Raw genomic sequence first — 18,003 nt, forward strand, 5'->3', positions numbered from 1 at the left:
CCAACTCTTCCCTCTCTTGCCACAATAGCATATGCTAAGTCTTTTAGCATCCTGGAATGTCAGAGCTGAAGGAGTCCTCAGAGCATCTAGGGACCACCTCTAGTCAAGGGATTTGCAAATATGTACTCTAGGAGATGATAGCTCAGCACCTGCTCTGTAGGAAGGTGGGTGCTGCAAGCTCTTGGTTCCCCTCCACTACTTCTCTAGAGCAGCCTGGATTTTATTTATGGTGTATGTATTGGTATCCTATGTAAGAATTTTTCTTTTTCAAAATGAGTTTTGCTGCTAAAAAGTTTGCAGATCATAGTTCTAGTCTAGCCCCCTCATTTTATGCATTGAGACACCGAGGCAGACAAAAAGGAAGGGGATTTGCCGAAAGGCACAGAACAGGTTAATAGCTTGGTGTAGATCCGCATTTCTTGCAACATCAGTATCATCTGGGTACTTGTTAGAACTATAAATTATTGATTCCAGACCTGAATTAGAAAGGTTGAAGGTGGGCAGCAATCTGATTTAACAAGCCCTTCAGGTGAGTCTGATGCACACTGAAGTTTAAGATGCACTGGTATGGAGAAAAAAGCTACCCAAAGACCTAGGTTGCAGACAAGTTCTAGAATTTAATGGGAGCAACTTTGGGCACATCATGCCACAGTTTCTTCATCTGTAGAAGGAGGATAATATTTGCCTTGCAGGCTTGTTTATAAGGATCAAAAAAGATAATAGATGTGAAAGTGCTCTCTAAAGCTTATCACGCTTTCTATGTGTGAGTGGTGTGGATTCACGGCAGGGTTGGTGGCAGGGTTGGTGGGTCTTGAACTCAGGACTCTGGTCCCCATATATTCTAGAACAAAGTGCTTTCCCTTGGCCCTCCAAGACTGACCTAAAGATGAGGAGCAGGCTATCTGAGCTCATTTCTAGTCCAGGTCCAGGGAGCGTAAGAGCCAAGGGTCATTGTTGGCTAGAGTCCTCATCAAACCTGGGATTTGTGAAGCCAGGTCCCTGAGAAGGGCTGCTTCAGATGGCAGGAGCGGAAGTGGTGGTGGGGGGTGAGGGAGGTGGGTGAGGGAGGACCAGCCAGGAAGCAACCTTAGCCCAATGCCCTTGGACCTTTTCCTTCTGACTAGAGATCAGAAACTGATTAGAAAAAGTCTTTGAACTGCACACATTTAACTGGGGAACAGGGTTGGGGGGGGGGTCAAGGGAAGGGAGCATAGATTGTACTGTTACTCAACAATAGTAATTAAGAGTGACTTCTTCTGATAGGAGATAATACATCAGTGATGAAGAACATGGTTTCTGCCCCTAAGGAACTCCTTGTTTCGTAGGGGAGTCTGCATGCCAGCATAATTATAACAGCGTGACAAGTGCTAAGACAGAGGTATTCAAGATACCTGGAAGGCCCACTAGGGGGAAGGCCTAACAATCTGTGGACAAGGAGGTAGGACAGCTTAAGGGAAGAGGTGACATTAGCAGTGAATCTTTTTTTTTCTTTATCTTTTTCCCCCCAAAGCCCCAGTAGATAGTTGTATGTCATAGCTGCACATTCTTCTAGTTGCTGTATGTGGGACACAGCCTCAGCATGGCCGGAGAAGCGGTGCGTCAGTGCGTGCCTGGGATCCGAACCCAGGCCGCCAGCAGTGGAGCGCACGCACTTAACCGCTAAGCCACGGAGCCGGCCCAGCAGTGAATCTTTAAAGGCAAGTGTTTACTAGTCAGAACAAGGAGTGAAAAGAAGGTAAAAGTCTGGAGGAGATAAGAAAGAGCATGGCATGTTGGAGTACCAGTGAAGAAGTGTCGAGGATAATTGGAACATAGGTCATGTGAAGAACATGGTAGGTCCTGAGGCCAGAAAGGTAAGTTAGAGAGGGGTATGGTCAGACTAGTTGATTTTCCACCTATGATTAGGGAGAGGCACTGGACATTGAATTGCCCCTTTCTGGAATTCTAACTATTCCTATTACTCCCCCTAACCTCACACTCCACTGCCCTCCAAGAAAGTCTTAATTTATTAATGTATTCTCTAAGTGTGCTTTATTTCTTCACTAGTGTGCAAATTCCAGAATATAGAAACTCTTTTCTCCTTTTCTGTGTCTCCCTAGCCCAGTATAGGGCAGGCCCCTATTTGGTACTCAGTGAGAACTTGATAGTGGTCTAGTAGTTAAGATTTGGCACTCTCACTGCCACGGCCCAGATCCGTTTCCTTGTCAGGGAACCATACTACCCATCTGTCAGTTGTCATACTGTTGCAGCTGTGTGTTACTGTGATGTTGAAAGCTATGCCACCGGTATTTCAAATACCAGCGGGGTCACCCATGGTGGACAGGTTTTAGCAGAGCTTCCAGACTAAGACAGACTAGGGAGAAGGACCTGGCCACCCATTTCTGAGAAAACTGGCCATGAAAACTCTATGAATAGCAGCAGAGCATTGTCTGATATAGTGCCAGAAGGTGAGTTTAAAAAAAAAAACAAAAAACAAAAAAACTCTTGCCTTTAAAAAAAAAGACCAGGCAGGATTCAGCTCTGCTATACACAGGGTCACTGGGAGTCAGAATTGACTCGAGGGCACTAACAACAACAACAACAAAGAACTTGATACATGTATGCCTGAGAAATGTGAGAGGAGGCAGCAAGGGTGGAGACTGAAGAGGAAAAGGGTAGGGAGAGATGAGCACTCTTAGTCCCAAGGAGGATGATAAAAGAAAAAAAGATATTCTCAGATTAGCTTCTTCTAAATAGTCCCTTCCAAAGGCTCCTATGCTGGGCTCCCCTGCAGCCATTATGGCCACCTCTGCTTTTACAATGAGACTGGCTTTGTGGGGGGGAGCAGAGGGAGGTGAGTAGGAGGCCCCAGAGAGGCCTGAGGGAAGAGCAGACACCACTTTGATGAAGGGCTCACTGGCCTGGGAACAATGAGGCCTGGGGTTCCAGTCGTGCCTTTGTCACTAACTCCCTGTTTAGTCTTGGTCACATCTCTTCAGTTCTTGGAGCCTCAGCGCCCACACCTAAAACCTGATGGAATTGATGCAGCTGAGTATTATTTCCCAAGTGACTTCTCTGTGAAGTGTAGGGTTCCAGGCCACTTCTAGTTCTGATAGACTGACTAAGGCCCAGCAGATGATGTCTCTGTGGCCCTGTGGCTATTCAGGGGAGAAATTATAAGTTGTTTACAGAAATAATCCTGGGCCCTGAGCCGTCCACCTTGTTCTGGCCCAACCAGTAGAGGCCCAGCCAAGCCCAGCTGATGCCAGCCCTGATATCAGTTCCCCTACATTAAACCCAGCATATATGGGGCTAAAACCAAAAGCACTCATCCCCTTTCCCTGCTTCTCTAAGTTGCATACATATGTAAATATTGGTTTTTTAAAACTTTGTATCCCTGAACTTCAAAAGGCACGAATTGTTAAAAGCCCAGATGGCCTCATGCTGGGCTCATGCTGAAGCTTTGACTAATTACCAGTTCTTGAGGTTTGTTACAGGGAAACTGATATCCAGAGAATATCAAGAAGGTGAAGCTTCTCAGACCACAACTCCTTGGCGCCAGCATCCACTCTCCACCATGGAGGCAGACAACCAAGGACACCTACATGCAGATTCCCTTATCTTGCCATCCTCTTCCCTGCAAGCAGCCTCACAAGGCCAAAGGCACGCTGCTGGGAAGGCACCAACCAGCAAGGCCACAAGCTTCCTCACCCTACAAGCAGCTGCATTCCTCGCAACCTTTAAAACCCCTTGCCTCCCATCTTTCTGAGAGATGGGATGAATTTGAAGGTTCACTCTCGTCTCCTGGCTGACATCACCCGAAATAAAAACGCTTTCCTTGCCATAAGCCTGGCATTTCAGTTTTTATTTGGCCCCTGTGTGGCGGGTAAAGGACCTGTGTTTGTGTCTGGTAACACAGCCTTGTGGGAAATACCAGTTGACTAGTATTTGGAGCTGTGTTAGTACAGTCATACGTCGCATAACAACGTTTTGGTCAATGAATGATGGACTGCATATACAACAGTGGTCCCATAAGATTAGTACCATATAGCCTAGGTGTGTAGTAGGCTATACCATCTAGGTTTGTGTAAGTACACTCTGTGATGTTCATACAATGATGAAATCGCCTAACGACACATTTCTCAGAATGTATCCCTGTTGTTAAGCAACTTATCACTGTAGACAAAAATAAGAAGGCATATGATTACTGTGATAAAATTCAGATGAACTCATTTAGGGAGATCCCTCCCTTTATAGCTGATCTCAAGATGCAAGTCCCAAGGACGATAATTTAATTTTTTAGGAGCAAACTGGAGTGTGTGTATACATAGGTGTGGTATGGCTTTTGTTGTTGATGTTCTTAAAAAAACAGAGCCATTAGTGGTTAGTAGGCAAATAGTTTATTCAGTAAATAAGTATGGTTACAGTTCATTGTTGTCAATGATACAGCATGTTCCATCATGATTATAGGTAAAACAAATTAAAACCTCATGAAGTAGTCATAGCACATTCATACTAGTGAATACACATTGCAAAGCACGGCACGTGCATTATAGGGCCAGACAAAACTGGGGACAGGATATATTTTCACTCACCTCTGTTTGGCTTTCTGTATTTTGTCATTGAGACTTACATTATGTTTGGGTCAAACAAAAAACCCAAAGAGGTTTTATAAAAGTTTACAACAATTAAACAATATTGTTTAATCCCACAAATAGATAAAGCAAACTACTATAGCTCAATGATACACAAACCAGGATTAAAAATAGTCAATCTGCCTATGTATATAGCTAGCTACAATATGATAGATATTGAATATGCTGAGTCTTTTCAAAGGCTTTTGTCACTTTTCAAAGTGACAACTTTAGACAAGCAGGTTCCCAAAATATACTGGTTTGGTTTCCAATGAGAACTAACTGTAGTGCCATTTCAGTTGAAGACTATGCACTCCTCAGTGTCAGACCTAAGGGGAAGCAAACTAGGGGAAGGCAGAGAAGGGTGAGGAGGAGACCTGAGAAGGGCTCTTTGGACAGTTTGACATTACTTTCCCTGTTCAGCTCCAGATCTGGTTCACAGAGTAAAACAAAGTGTATTGAAATTGTTGGCCCTCAAAAAGGGCAGTTGTACAAAGTCTCATACTTAAAGCATAGATAAAATGGTAACTGAGTCCCTCTTAAAATGAACTCTTCTATGTTAGAAGAAAACTCAGTGCCAAAGGTTAATGGATATCAATGTTTGAATTTCTGTATAAAGATAATTTATTTTTTTCTGAAATAGAAAAAATGGGTTTTAGAGGTATTCTCCTGGAAACTAGCAGAAAGGGGAGGGAGAGAATATGTGTGTGTGTGTGTGTGTGTATGTGTGTGTGTGTGTGTGTGTGTGTGTGTGTTTCATTACTTAGAAGAAGAAAAGTTTTGTAGACCATTTCCATAAGGCCTCTGTCATTCTCCCTTCCATGCCTTGTACCTTAAGAGAGAGTGCAATGGCTGTATGTTACCTTTGAAAAGGCTCCTTTTCCTTTTAGCTGTCTTACAGAAAGAGTGCCCTGGATTGACCATGCCACTCCAGAGTCACACTTCTTCAGGTTGAAATAAAAATAACAACAAAATCACAAAAAGAAAAAAAATCACAAAATCCAAGGCCTGAACAGGCCCAGACTTGCTATTAGTTCAAATCCTCACTGAAATAATTAAAATTATAAAGCACCTCTTACAAAATATACTGCTTCTTGAAAACCACACAAAACACTGTGCAGTAACCCCTGCTGAGTGCTCAGAGGTAAGTATCCTGAGGGACACAGCCCTAGCCCCAGGAAGGAAGTTTGATTTTATTATCAAGTGAGCCAAGGAGTCCCAATACTTCTTTGTATTTGCTGTTTTATAATTACAAACAAAATGGAAAAGTCAAAAAAATGTGCAGACCTCAATATAAAGAAAATGTTTCTCTAATAACTTTACTAAGAACCAAGTTGGATTTATGCATTCATAATTATACAGCTCCATTTATAGATTCTTGCAGATGATTCACTCACACTGACACTTTTTACACAAAATTGCTTTTGCAAGGACATATTAAATTTAATACGCTAAAGAGAACATATGCAATATAATGCTCGAAACTGTACAAATAATAGCTGTGCACATAGTAATAAAGAGGCCTTGAAAAATTGTCTTTGTCTATAAAGTACTACCGCCCTTTGGAAATAAAAGTTCCCTCACAACCCCTGGGCTACTTCCTTGTGACACACAGTGCCACAAACATCATGGTGAAAAGTCAGTACCAAACCTAGTTTAAGATGGGTTTTGTACATTTATTTCTATATAATCAGGAAAAAGAGAGATACAATTTGTATCAACAAAAGGTCATTTCTGGTTATTTGAGGCATTGCTCCTAGCCGCTTTGGTTCATACACATTTTATGAGAAGAGAAGAATGACAATTGTTTGCAGGAAATAAGAAATACATACACTGCCTTAAAAAATATTTCCTGTGTTGGGAGGAACTTAGAATTTTTTTGACTACTAAACACGAACATGTTCAAGATGAATTGCAGTTGACAAGATTAATCTTGTGCTTCTCTGTAAATTGTGCAGCTAGTGGATATTGTGGCACCGTTGATGATTTTGGTAGGAAGATGAACTAACTGGCACAAAGGCAGTAGAATCATCTAAGATTATCAAATGTCCTGATTTACACATGGGACAGATTTAGACGATCCAAGAAGTTGAAGATATGAAATGGTGTTTGTGTGAAATGGCAAGCACTTCAGTGGCAACTGTCACTCTCTATAGTCACTCACCTACCTGACAGAAAATACTTTTACACCTCAATATGTTGGGGGATGGAAAGATCAGAGGGTAGGAGATAAATGTGAAGCTGTGGTTAACTGAAGAAAAACATTGGTTGACATGCAGTTTTGATCAACTAGGACGGAGACAGAAAAGCCAGAAAAGCAGCATGCAAGCCATTATCAAACCACCAGAAACAACCCTGACTATAGCCTCACATTCTGAGTGTTTCACAGTAAGAAACATTTATAGGTAGTGTCACACCTTCTCATGAAGAAACAAAAGGCCAAGACCAGGCCTTCTCAACTTTCATGAAAAACGACCATAGAAATTAGCAAGTTCCAGCTCAAGAAATAGTGAGCAGGTCATGGTTCAAAATATTGAAATATACAATGGATTCAAAAAGGGGGTTCATTTAGTGCAGCTTGAAAAAATCAAAAACAATAAATGCCTCTTTTAGAGGCATTTAGCTACAAAGGTTCCCACCCTGAGCAAGATACAAGTTGAGCAAATGGTGCTGCTCAACCCAAAGTCCTGCTTTCTTTAGTAATTCATTACCTAAGGGCAAGTGCGCCCTCTTTGCGTGGATTTGAAGTGCATAACTGTGCCAGCTATGAGCAAAGATGTAGCATCTCCTTTTGGAAGCTGCACCCCCTTTTGAAAGATGCCTTTTCTACCTAGAAAATCCCATGGTTTTGTTTCCTAAAAATATTCTGCTCCACCAATGATCGACCTTATTGCCTAAAGGGTGGATAGCAAGAGAAAGTGGATTACACGGTTGTGCACTGTCCTCCATTACATTTCATCCTGTGATATTGAATACTGCATAGGTTGGAAGTCCAAAGAGCATCCATTGGACACTCCTTGAGTATAGCTTTTGTGTTCATAATTTAATGTTGCATGAGTTTGGCCATCTCTCCTTGGATAAGGGAAATGGACTCTAGTAGCAAATCCCTTGGTCCTGGTCAAACTCTTCTACGCTTGTCCAGCACACACCTACTATGCCTGGAATTTGAGCTTATCCATCATCTCGTCTGCAGAAGAAGGCTGCAATCTGATCCCTAATTTGCTGAGGTGAAGAGATTTAAAAGCTAAGAAGTGTCAATAAATGTTGACAAGTAAAAAGTACAAGGGAAATAGAGCTAGCTTGCTCTGGTGCCTAAGAAAGCAATGTTCAAATATTGGCATGTAATTTCACTTTCAAAACTAATTGAAATTATGAAATGTGACATAAATTATCAAGTCAGATTTGTGTTCTATACAGCTGTAGACTAAGGATTGTGCTGAGCCTATCTTCTCATCGTCACTATATAAAAGATTATAGAGATACACATACATCTCAAACTAAACACGTACAGTCATACATGCAATATAATTGCTAACAATAGGTTTGAAATATAGCTCTAGAAGCTTCGATGTGACCCTATAGCTTGGTAAATAAAAATATTGAATGGTCAGATATCCATGCAATAAAGTATGCATTTACTTTTAAATCGCTTTAAATATTCCTATTAAAAATCCTAAAAGGTTAATTCAACATATGATCTGATCTTGATGCTCTTGCTCTCTAAATTAGATGTATCATTGATACTTTGTAATATAGAATGTGTGACTAAGAAAACGTTGGTAATGGAATCCCTTGGGGTTTCTTGCATTTAGGCCTCTCCCCCTGGGTTTTGTCTTCCATTACCTGCATGGTGCAGTGCAAAAGGGCACGGAACTTGGAGTCAGAGGACTTGGGTGTGAGTCCTGACTTGGTCATTTGCTAGCAGTGTGACCTTGGCAAGTCACTTAATCTCACTGAGCTTCAATTTCCTTGTCTAGAAAACAAGACATTAGTAAGACTTACCTCACAAGGTTGTTATGCACTTCAATGACATAAATACTCTGTAACTTGTAAAGTGCAACACAAAATTATTAGTTACTATTATCATAGTATTAGTGCATTATTAGTATTAATATTTATATTTAAAAGAATAAGTTCTATGTTATGTCAACGTGCAGCCCTAAGCTTAGAAACAATCAAGGCTGCCAGTTGCTGGGCATCTGCTGTGTGGGGATTCTTCTCCATTACTGCAAGGACAATGTTTGAAGGGAAAATATTGCAGAGGTTCTTGTAGGTCTGATACTGGTGCTCTGGGATCATATGCTCCCTGGAATCATTGCACATTCCAACCCAAGGATTCCTCCAAAGCTGCTCCATCTTTTCAGGCACGCTCCGTACCATGACTGGCTCATAGCATGGTTGCATGAGGCTGTTACTCAAGGGATATGAGTGGTAGCTATAGGAGTCAGTTGTACAGGGCAATGGGTCCCAGCTGGCACGTTGTTCCCGGCACAGAGGAGGTCGTCTTTGTCTCATGGGGTTGCTCTCATAGAGGCGAGAGTCAGAAATGCTGTCCATACGAGTCATCACCAGGGCACGTCCTGGCTGTGGGGTCGCCCCAGGATGGATATTGGGAGGCATAGGGTAGTCTCCAGGACAGCTGGATCGTGTTCCAGTTGCTGGGTGCTGGGCATGCAGAACCAAGTGGGGAACTGACTGCTTGTGGGAGGCTTGCTTAGAATCCTCTGGACCATAGCTCTGCACTCGTGTTAAGGCCTCATGGTAACCATGAGGAAAAGGCTGAAGACGGTTCTGAGATGCTGATCGATGCAGCTTCAAATTGCTTTCAGGATAGGTATCAGCTACAGCCAAGTACAGGTTGTTGTAAGAGGAATAGTTTTCATTTCTGGTATGGCTCATATGACTGTCAGAACACAGGTTGGGATTCCGGGCATACACCCCCCGGTCTGCTTCAGCCATGTAGTACTCTCGATTATGCATGCTATTGATGTTCAGTTTGGAGAAGTCACCTAACATTGAATAATAGCCGTGGTCTCCCAAGGATTCAAACTTTGGGTATTGCTCAGCATAGCTAATAGACGTCCCGTGGCTGTTGGTAACCAGGATGGGGGGGTACTGCATGCTGGCCATGTGCTCCAATGAGGCCTTCTGGTGGGGGAAATGAGATCCTGGCACTGGGCTGCTGGCTGAACGGGTATTGAGTGCACCTACTGCATGGTTTTTGGAGGGTGGGATTGTGGGGACACTTAGGGCAGTCACAAGTGAGGGGACAGAGCTGGCCTCAGGCTTACGGACAATGGACAGCCATTCCTCAGGCTCCACAGCCACGGACCGAATGCTGGGATCCGATTGGCGCTTGGGGGCCACACGTTTGACTTCTGAGGTTATTTCACCTTTGGCACTAGACAGCCCTGTGCCACACTTGGCAGGGGTGCCTTTGCTCATGGTTTTCACTGTGGACAGTTTGGCACTGATGCGGAGCTCATCAGCCACCGAACGCTGGGGTTGGTTGGCCCGCTCCGGATGGTAGTATTTGCACTTGTGGCCGTAGGTACATTTTTTGCCTGAAAAATAATGCCTTGGGGTAAGACTCTCTCTCATAGTGGTACAACTCTGTGTGCCAGAAACTGTTGTAACAATCTGGTCACTCAGGTTAGAGTTTTACTGTTTGGGGTTAAAGGCAGAAAATTAACTGTCCATAAAGATGAGAGACAGACAACACCAAGGAGGCATCATACACTGTGAGGGGAGAGGAAGGAAGTGGAAAGCTGGGGAGGAAACTGCAGTGTGAAAACTAAGTGTTGCACAGCTTTCATTTCCCTCTAATTCACAACTTTGCCTAGGAATAACCTACGTGCTAAGGTGGAGTAGAGCAGCAGCAGGCAGCATGATGCAGTGCAAAGAGCACGGGCTTGGAGGCCAGTCAGATCTGAGTTTCAATTCCAGCTGTGCCACTTACTAGCTGTGTGACTTTGGTAAGTGACTTTACTTTCTGAGCCTCATTTTCCTCTTCTGTAAACAAGGTTCATAATCATGCCTATATTATAGGGTCATTGTGAAGATTAAATGAAGATAATGAACATGAAAATACTCTATGATTTAAATAAATGTTAATTGAACAAAAACCAAGATGTCCCATAAACAAACGATCATCCAAAAAGAGTGAACATCCAAAGTAGCCTCAGACCAGGCAGCCCATGTTGCATTGTTAGGCTCACAAACTCTGTAGCAGACGGACTTGGGTAAGGTCATGAAAGTACTCTAGAAAACTATATTTTAAAAACGCAAATAAAAATGAAGTTTGGAAGCAAACTGGAAAGTACAGATGGGAAGAAAAGGGTATTATTAGAGGGTGCAGTCACCTGCCTGAGAGACACGTCGTTCTTGGGGCCAAACCCAATTTGGCCTTGCCCTTTCTGCTTCTGTAGACCCACATGGACACTTCTCTGCTCCCAGCAACACTGCTCAGGATGGAGGCAGCTAGAACCCAGACATCATTTTAACAAGTGACAACTAATCTTCCCTTCAGTTCTAGTTACCTTTTCCTCATGCAGTTTCTAGGATGATTCTTTAAACACCTAATTGAGAATACATGAAGACACAGACTTTAACTCACAGAAAGTGAACAAGCCAGGATTTTCCATTTGAAAGGGAAACCTTGAAGAGAAAAGTATTCATAGAGTCCTTATGTTTCCCTTAGTACAGAACTCAGTTCTGCACATAGGTACTCACCATAAGGGCATGGTTGTTTCTTGTGCTCAGGAACAACGGGTCTCTTTCTTAAGAAATTTTCAAGGCTTGGGCCATGGCGTCCTAAAGGATCATCTGGAGGCATAAATCTAAAAGCAAGCAAGCGAGAGGTAAATGCCTTCCCTTCTGTCCCCACTACCCCTTACCAGGAGTTCAGACCTTCATTACCTCTTGCTTATACTGTTGTCACAGCTTTCTAATTGCCCTTCCTGCCTCAATTCTATCTTTTGCTAAGCCAGCAGTTCTTCCCTCTGTTCCCACTTGATCACAAGAAAAGGATAATTTCTCCTGTGCGTCATTCTTCCATGGACTATATGTTCCAGCAATACTGGCATGCCTGCTGGTTCCCCCAACATGCAACCCACTTTAACATCTTTATAGCTTTATTCATGATGTCCCCTTTACCTGTAATGCCCAGCAACTCCCTTTCCTCTGTCTGTAAACTTCATCTCAAATGTCATCTCCTCTGTGAAGCCTTTTCCTATCATTTTACATCGAAAATCAATTTAAAAAATTCTAACTATAGCACTTATCACAACACATTGTGGTTATCTCTTTCTCTCTCTTCTCCACCACACTTTGAGCCTCTTAAGGGTGAGTCCTGTTTCTTATTCAGCCTTTTATCCTCATGGCAACCAGGATAATGCACGGTACACAGTAAGTGTTCAGTTAATGTTTATTGAAATGAGATGAAATCTATCTTAGTGGTAACTTGGATTTAGGCTATTCAGAGCCTACTGGAAAGAAACATACTTATCATTCACAAAAGAATACATCAGCAACCGCTCCTCTATAAACTTCTTCCACTCTGGCTTTTCGACTTGAAGGTCTCTGTAGTTATCATTAGATACAATAATGCCGTCGGAATCAAAAGCCAATTTGACTATGAACCGGTCATCGTAGCAGACAACTCTCCTGCCCTGGACCCTTCGGGATGGAGTGAAGACAAGAATCTTTTCCTTCTCCAGTTTACGTAGTATATCTTGATCTGTCAAAATATGAATTATATGCCACAGCATAAAGATCATCTTTGGAAACTAACAGCATTATCTCCATATCACAAATACAAAAGTTGGTACTATATAAATATATTATTTTCCCTTAGAGAGAAAGTGGCCTCTATTCCTGGCTATGGTACCAATTTTGATAGTCATCGTAGGCAAGTCATCTTCCCCTTTGGTCTTCAGTTTTCTTTTTGATAAAATGAAGGAATAGGATTCAATGACATCTAAGTTTTAGAAACTACCATGAAGAGTGAGAAATAACGCTGATATACTAGCATTCTTGATGCTTGTTTTGCCCTTTGGCTGAAGCACCAGCTTTTGACAGCTGAAGAAAACAGGGCAGTATGCTGAGGATGTGTCTGCCAGGAGGAGAGTAAAGCATCACTCCTAGGGAGTTACATTTTTGCCGTCTGCCTGGAGGAAGGCCACAACTAAGGGGAAACATCAGGCTGTATCATGTGAGTACTGACACCCTTTTTGTTTTTGGCTTCTTAATTGCTGAGGAAAGAAAGCTTGCAGGCTGGATTTGAGCAGGGCCAGGATCCACTCTCAGACTGAGGCTAAGAACCTGTTCAGCAGCTGGCAGACAGCTTCATGACACAGCTCCGACAGCCATTCACTGGACTTTCTCATTTGGCACATCAGGTAACAGCTGATACTCAGAGGACTGCGTCTATATGCTCTCAAATGCTGTAAAGAGTTAGCTTCATATACTGTTGAAAGTAAATGTAGTGATCCTACTGCCATTAGGGCCAAATCATGACTCTTGTGGACCTTAGGCACTTTTGCCTTCATGGGCCCCTTCTTCCATAAAGAAATATTAAAAATTACACTTTACAACTGCGTTGGTATAAAGACAAATAATCTAGTTAGATACATTATTACACATTCATTGTTATTATATTCAATTTTTCCTTCTGATGTTAAAAGAAAATAATAAAATTAAAACATTTCTGTGGGACCCTAAAAGTATTGTGGGCCCTAGGCACTGGGCCTACTGTGCCTCATGGATAAGTTGCCTCTGGCTGCCATGGGACTTTTCTCTCTCTCTCTACTTCACCACCTAATTTGCAAATTCCACAATCACTTCTCTGGTACAGAATGAGATCCACTGTCTATCATGGTTTCTTTAGTCTTCTGGAAAACTCAGTCACATTCATAACCAGATTCATCTCCCTTTAGTCGGAAGTCTATGGTCAAATAGGAAAGCACCCCTTTTTTTCAACCGTGTGCTTTATTCTTTGCCAAATTGAAGTTGTCTCTATTTAACTACCTTATACCACAACACAATGATGGTTTTATTTGGATAAGGAAAAATATGCTTAAAAATACACTTAATAAAAGACATTTTAAGTATACTTAATAATTTAGAAAAATAATTATCTAAATTGGGACCATCAACCTCTACCCAAACTATATTGCTAGCTTTGCCTCTGGATGAGAAAAAAAAGTCTTATTTGAAATAATACCTGTAATTGGTGCATCAGGGCGGGATTGCTCCTTTCTCCATGCAGGCACAAATACAGTAATATCTTTATGGCCTTTATCTAGAAACCAATCCACAGCAAGTTGTATTCCTCTGCAGGAGAACTCTTCTTTATTCCCATGGCTTTAGGAAGAGAGAGAATGAGAGGATAGAGGATTGACAAGAGGTAGCAAAGAAATACTCCAAACAGGCTTTTTCTTAGTACCAACACATTAACAACAGACATTCTAATTTTGATGATGCCAAAAATGTATTTTTAAAAAGAGCAAACCAAATTCTTTTTTATTCAATCATTACAAATGTTGCCATTATTATTATACCTTCATTCAAGGCCACAGATGATTAATAACAACTTACAACTTATAGCAGCCCTGGTGGCTGTCACTACTTCCATTTTCTCTCTTCTCTTTCTGTTTCTACTACCACTTTCTTTTCAAAGATTCAAATATTCACAATAGATGCAAAAAGAAGAGGTGTCACCAGAGGTTTAGATAAAGTTTATATGGAGGATTAGTTGGAGATGAGTCTTAAGCACATATATTAAGCTTAAAAAATAACATTAACAGAAAAAAAAACGCCAAAAAATGCCACACACAGACTGAAAATAGCTATCACATTTAATTAAATATAACGTACCAACAAAAATCACATTCTTGAAAATTTTACGATGTGGGCAATGCCCACAATATAACGCTAAAAGAGAAAAAAAAAGTCTACAGACTATAGATAATGCAAACCCAATTTTGTAGAAGAAAGTCTATGTGTAATCTTAGAAAAATACTAGAAAATAGATACACGAAAACATTAATAAAAATTCTTATTCTGTGTGAGATGGTTATAAGTGATCTATTTTCTTACTCTAATTCCAAAATTTCTTCAAAAAATAAGTATTCCTTTTATAATTAGAACATGATGTAAAAAGAAAAGGCATTCTATCACAATTACTTGTAGGAATAAATATTGTAAAAACTAAAAAAGCCAAACAGAATTCATTTGATTGGAAATTGGAAGAGGGAAAAATTAGCAGAAGAATTGGAAAAAAAATGTATCTATTGTCATCATCTTAAAAACTCACAAACTGTGTATTAGCTTTCTGCGTAGTTTGGCTGGGAAAATTCCGATCTCTTAGCATGGAATTTGGTGCTCTGACATATACATAAGCCACACTAAATTACAGTTAATTAAACAGTTTGGATGGTAAAAGAAATTGGTTTACATGTACCAATTCTATTACAATAAAGTGGCTATTGCCTGTCAAACAAGACTGATTAAAAAAAAAAGAACCATTTTGCCAGAAGGTTAATTAAGACAATGTGATGGGGGCTCTCTCTTTAGATTCCTCACTTTCTCATTGGTACTCATTCACTCAACTACAAGAGAAATGAGCTTCAATTATATTGTTCCCTTTGAGTGAATTCATACATAATCTCAGGGGCCCCATTAATACATACACTGCGAGACTTCCCACTGTCTGATCACTCTTGAGGCATATGACAAAAATTTATTAAATGCCTTTGTTAACATTTCCAAACACATGTTAATCATGTTTAAAAGTCTCCAGTGAGTACCATAAAGCAATTATACTACTCTACTTAAAGTCAAAGCACTTAAGAAAAAAAAGAAAGGAAAATTTATTTAATTGCCAATACACTCCAAGGTAGCCTTAGAGGCAGCTTCCACTGATTGCTTCTAAAAAGTTGAACAATGGGTAAATTGGGCAAGCCCATGGCTCTTAAAGGGTTAATACTAGATGAACCCAGCATAAAACAGGCAGGTAGAGAAGATGTCCAGTTATGATTTTTCCCACTGTTATAGTGCTGGTAAGTGTAAAATGACCTTGGGAAAATCATCAGAATTTCCATTATAGAGAGACTTTGGAGGAAGGGGATGGGATTTCATTTCATTTGGTTCTGTGGTGCTATAAAGTGTGTCCTCCCTAACACAGTCTAAGACTAGAAATAAATACAAGAGTAACATTTGCTGTTGTATATCCCAATTTTATATTCTATACTGGCAAATTGTTTAAAATTATTTTTCATCATTGTAAAAGTAATATATACTTATAGTATAAAATGTGGAAAATACATAAAATATAAAGAAAAAACCCTGCATAATCTGTTTTACTACCACTCAGAGATAAATACTGTTAATATTTTGATGCATCTGTATTTTGATATCAATTTTTTAACATACTGAGAAATATCATGTTAAGAGAAAATGTTAAATACATATAGCATTCCATTGAAAATATATTAAAATCATGCCATTGGAGCATCGCATGAAGCACACCAAATGCCTAATAGGAATCAGAATTCACTTTCAACATTTATTAAGGTGGCAATGAAGTCTTACATAAGGGCCCAGAATGCAAAGTTTAGTGCTCAATAAGTACTTAAGGAATGAATATATTTTTTAAAAAGTGGATAATAATGCTTGCAAGATGACCTGTTTTAGCCCAAACCCACAAAATAGCCTTTTCCAATCTAAAAAAACTAGGACCTAAAAGCCTATCTAAAAAAAAATCTAAAGCCTAGGATTTGTAAGTCATAGAGTGTCTTGGTGACACTATAGCTCACTTTGTCCTGTAAACTGGCTTACATACATATTATGACTCAGGTTCCAAGCCAAATTCTACTTAGCAGATGGGTCACTGGCCTCTCCCTCTACACTTTTTTGTAGGGTTCAAATATTTGGGCTTCTCCCAGACTTAACACAGAATATGGTGTTATTTATATTTTAAAGCCTTAATTACCCTGAAATGGATTTTTCCTCCTAAAGGAGACAGCTCTCAGAATGAACAAACCCTTTAGGATCTTAGCATACATCAGTATGTGAATCACAGGTACACCACTATTGCAAATGTTAAACAAATCCTGCTGATGACAAGCAAAGCATCATTATTTCAATGCAGTTTCATTCAACATGCTGAGGAACAACAGATGTTAATATGTAGTTTGTCTAAGAAGTACCAATCTCATGATAAATTTACAGCTAGCCAATGGGGAAAACAAACCAAATTTAGATTAATGGAACTAACAAATTCATAAGCAGACTATGGCACTGAACTTTCACCATGTGAAATGTGATTGCAGAATAAATGGGACTCATCAGTAACTTACCTAGTCAGATAAGGGAAGAGATGCTAAGAAGGACACACCTGGCAATTAAAAAAAATCACGTGGTCCACTATGCATTATTTTAATATGCTCCTAAAATTAAGATTGAGTGCTGATTTTTTTTTCCTTTATTTAAATTGTGTGAGGTATCTTTAATTTAGTAAAGCAACTCCTACAAAAGACAAAAGTTCATCTTCCTATTAGTATGACAGTTTGCTACTGGGATAGACTAGAAATGTTGAAACTAATTACCTTGGTAATTAATCTTTTCATTCTTTCTTACAAAGCAAAAGAACTATACAGTGTCCTTCATAACGAGCAACCCTTGAATAGAAGTCCCAAAACAAGGAAGATCTTATATCACCATGAAGTCAAAGTCCTCAAAGAAGTCCTGAGTTCTTCTCATCCCCACCTCCAAAACACAAAACCCTCATTGAAGGGTAGGCCTTGGGAAACAGGTCCAATCTAAGGTATTTTGGGTAGTCTGGTCTGGTAAGTGATTGAGTTTGGCAGATATCATACTTCTTTCCCCCAAGAATCACTCTAGTTTATACCTATTTGGAGGGAAGCAAAGTTACTTTTGGCCCTTTGAACATAAAAATCACCCTCTGCTTTTCACTGGCCCACTGCATCATTCTGATTACTGTAGTATTGTATACAGGTCATTTAACTTTCTTGTTACTATGTTTCTAGTTTCCCCTCATTAAAACAGGAGAGATGACTAGGCCTGCTTTACTCATCTTGTGATGATGCTGTCATGATTTAAAAGATTTGTAAAAGGAAATCTGTAAATGTATTTTCTGCTACTAGGAAGGATGTCAGATATTCTTAATAACACTAATAGGCACATACTATCACATGATATTGTCAAAGAAGCATTGGAGTCAGATTCAGGTTTTAATACAAGCTTTGCCATTTATTATTTGTGTAACCTTGGGCACTTAATCTCTATGAACCTGAGTCTCCTCACCTGAAAAAATGAACCTAATTAGTCCGTTCTTGTAGGTATTTTAGTGAGGATTAACTCACGTATG

The 18,003-nt window shown here is 40.3% G+C and overlaps 1 protein-coding gene across 1 annotated transcript in view; it reads right to left on the minus strand.

Moving 5' to 3' along the window:
* Window positions 1-5,368: 5,368 nt before the first annotated feature.
* ZC3H12B (zinc finger CCCH-type containing 12B) overlaps window positions 5,369-18,003 on the minus strand; it is a 38,009-nt gene continuing 25,374 nt past the window's right edge. The window contains exons 3-6 of the mRNA XM_004439908.3: window positions 13,837-13,976; window positions 12,117-12,351; window positions 11,346-11,452; window positions 5,369-10,177 (exon numbers count right to left, since the gene is read on the minus strand). Of these exons, the coding sequence (XP_004439965.1) occupies window positions 8,760-10,177; window positions 11,346-11,452; window positions 12,117-12,351; window positions 13,837-13,976 (1,900 nt within the window). The 3' untranslated portion in view covers window positions 5,369-8,759. The remainder of the gene's footprint in view (window positions 10,178-11,345; window positions 11,453-12,116; window positions 12,352-13,836; window positions 13,977-18,003) is intronic.

This window comes from Ceratotherium simum, chromosome X, assembly GCF_057802395.1.
Source record: "Ceratotherium simum simum isolate JZ-2026a chromosome X, ASM5780239v1, whole genome shotgun sequence".
NCBI lineage: Eukaryota > Metazoa > Chordata > Mammalia > Perissodactyla > Rhinocerotidae > Ceratotherium > Ceratotherium simum.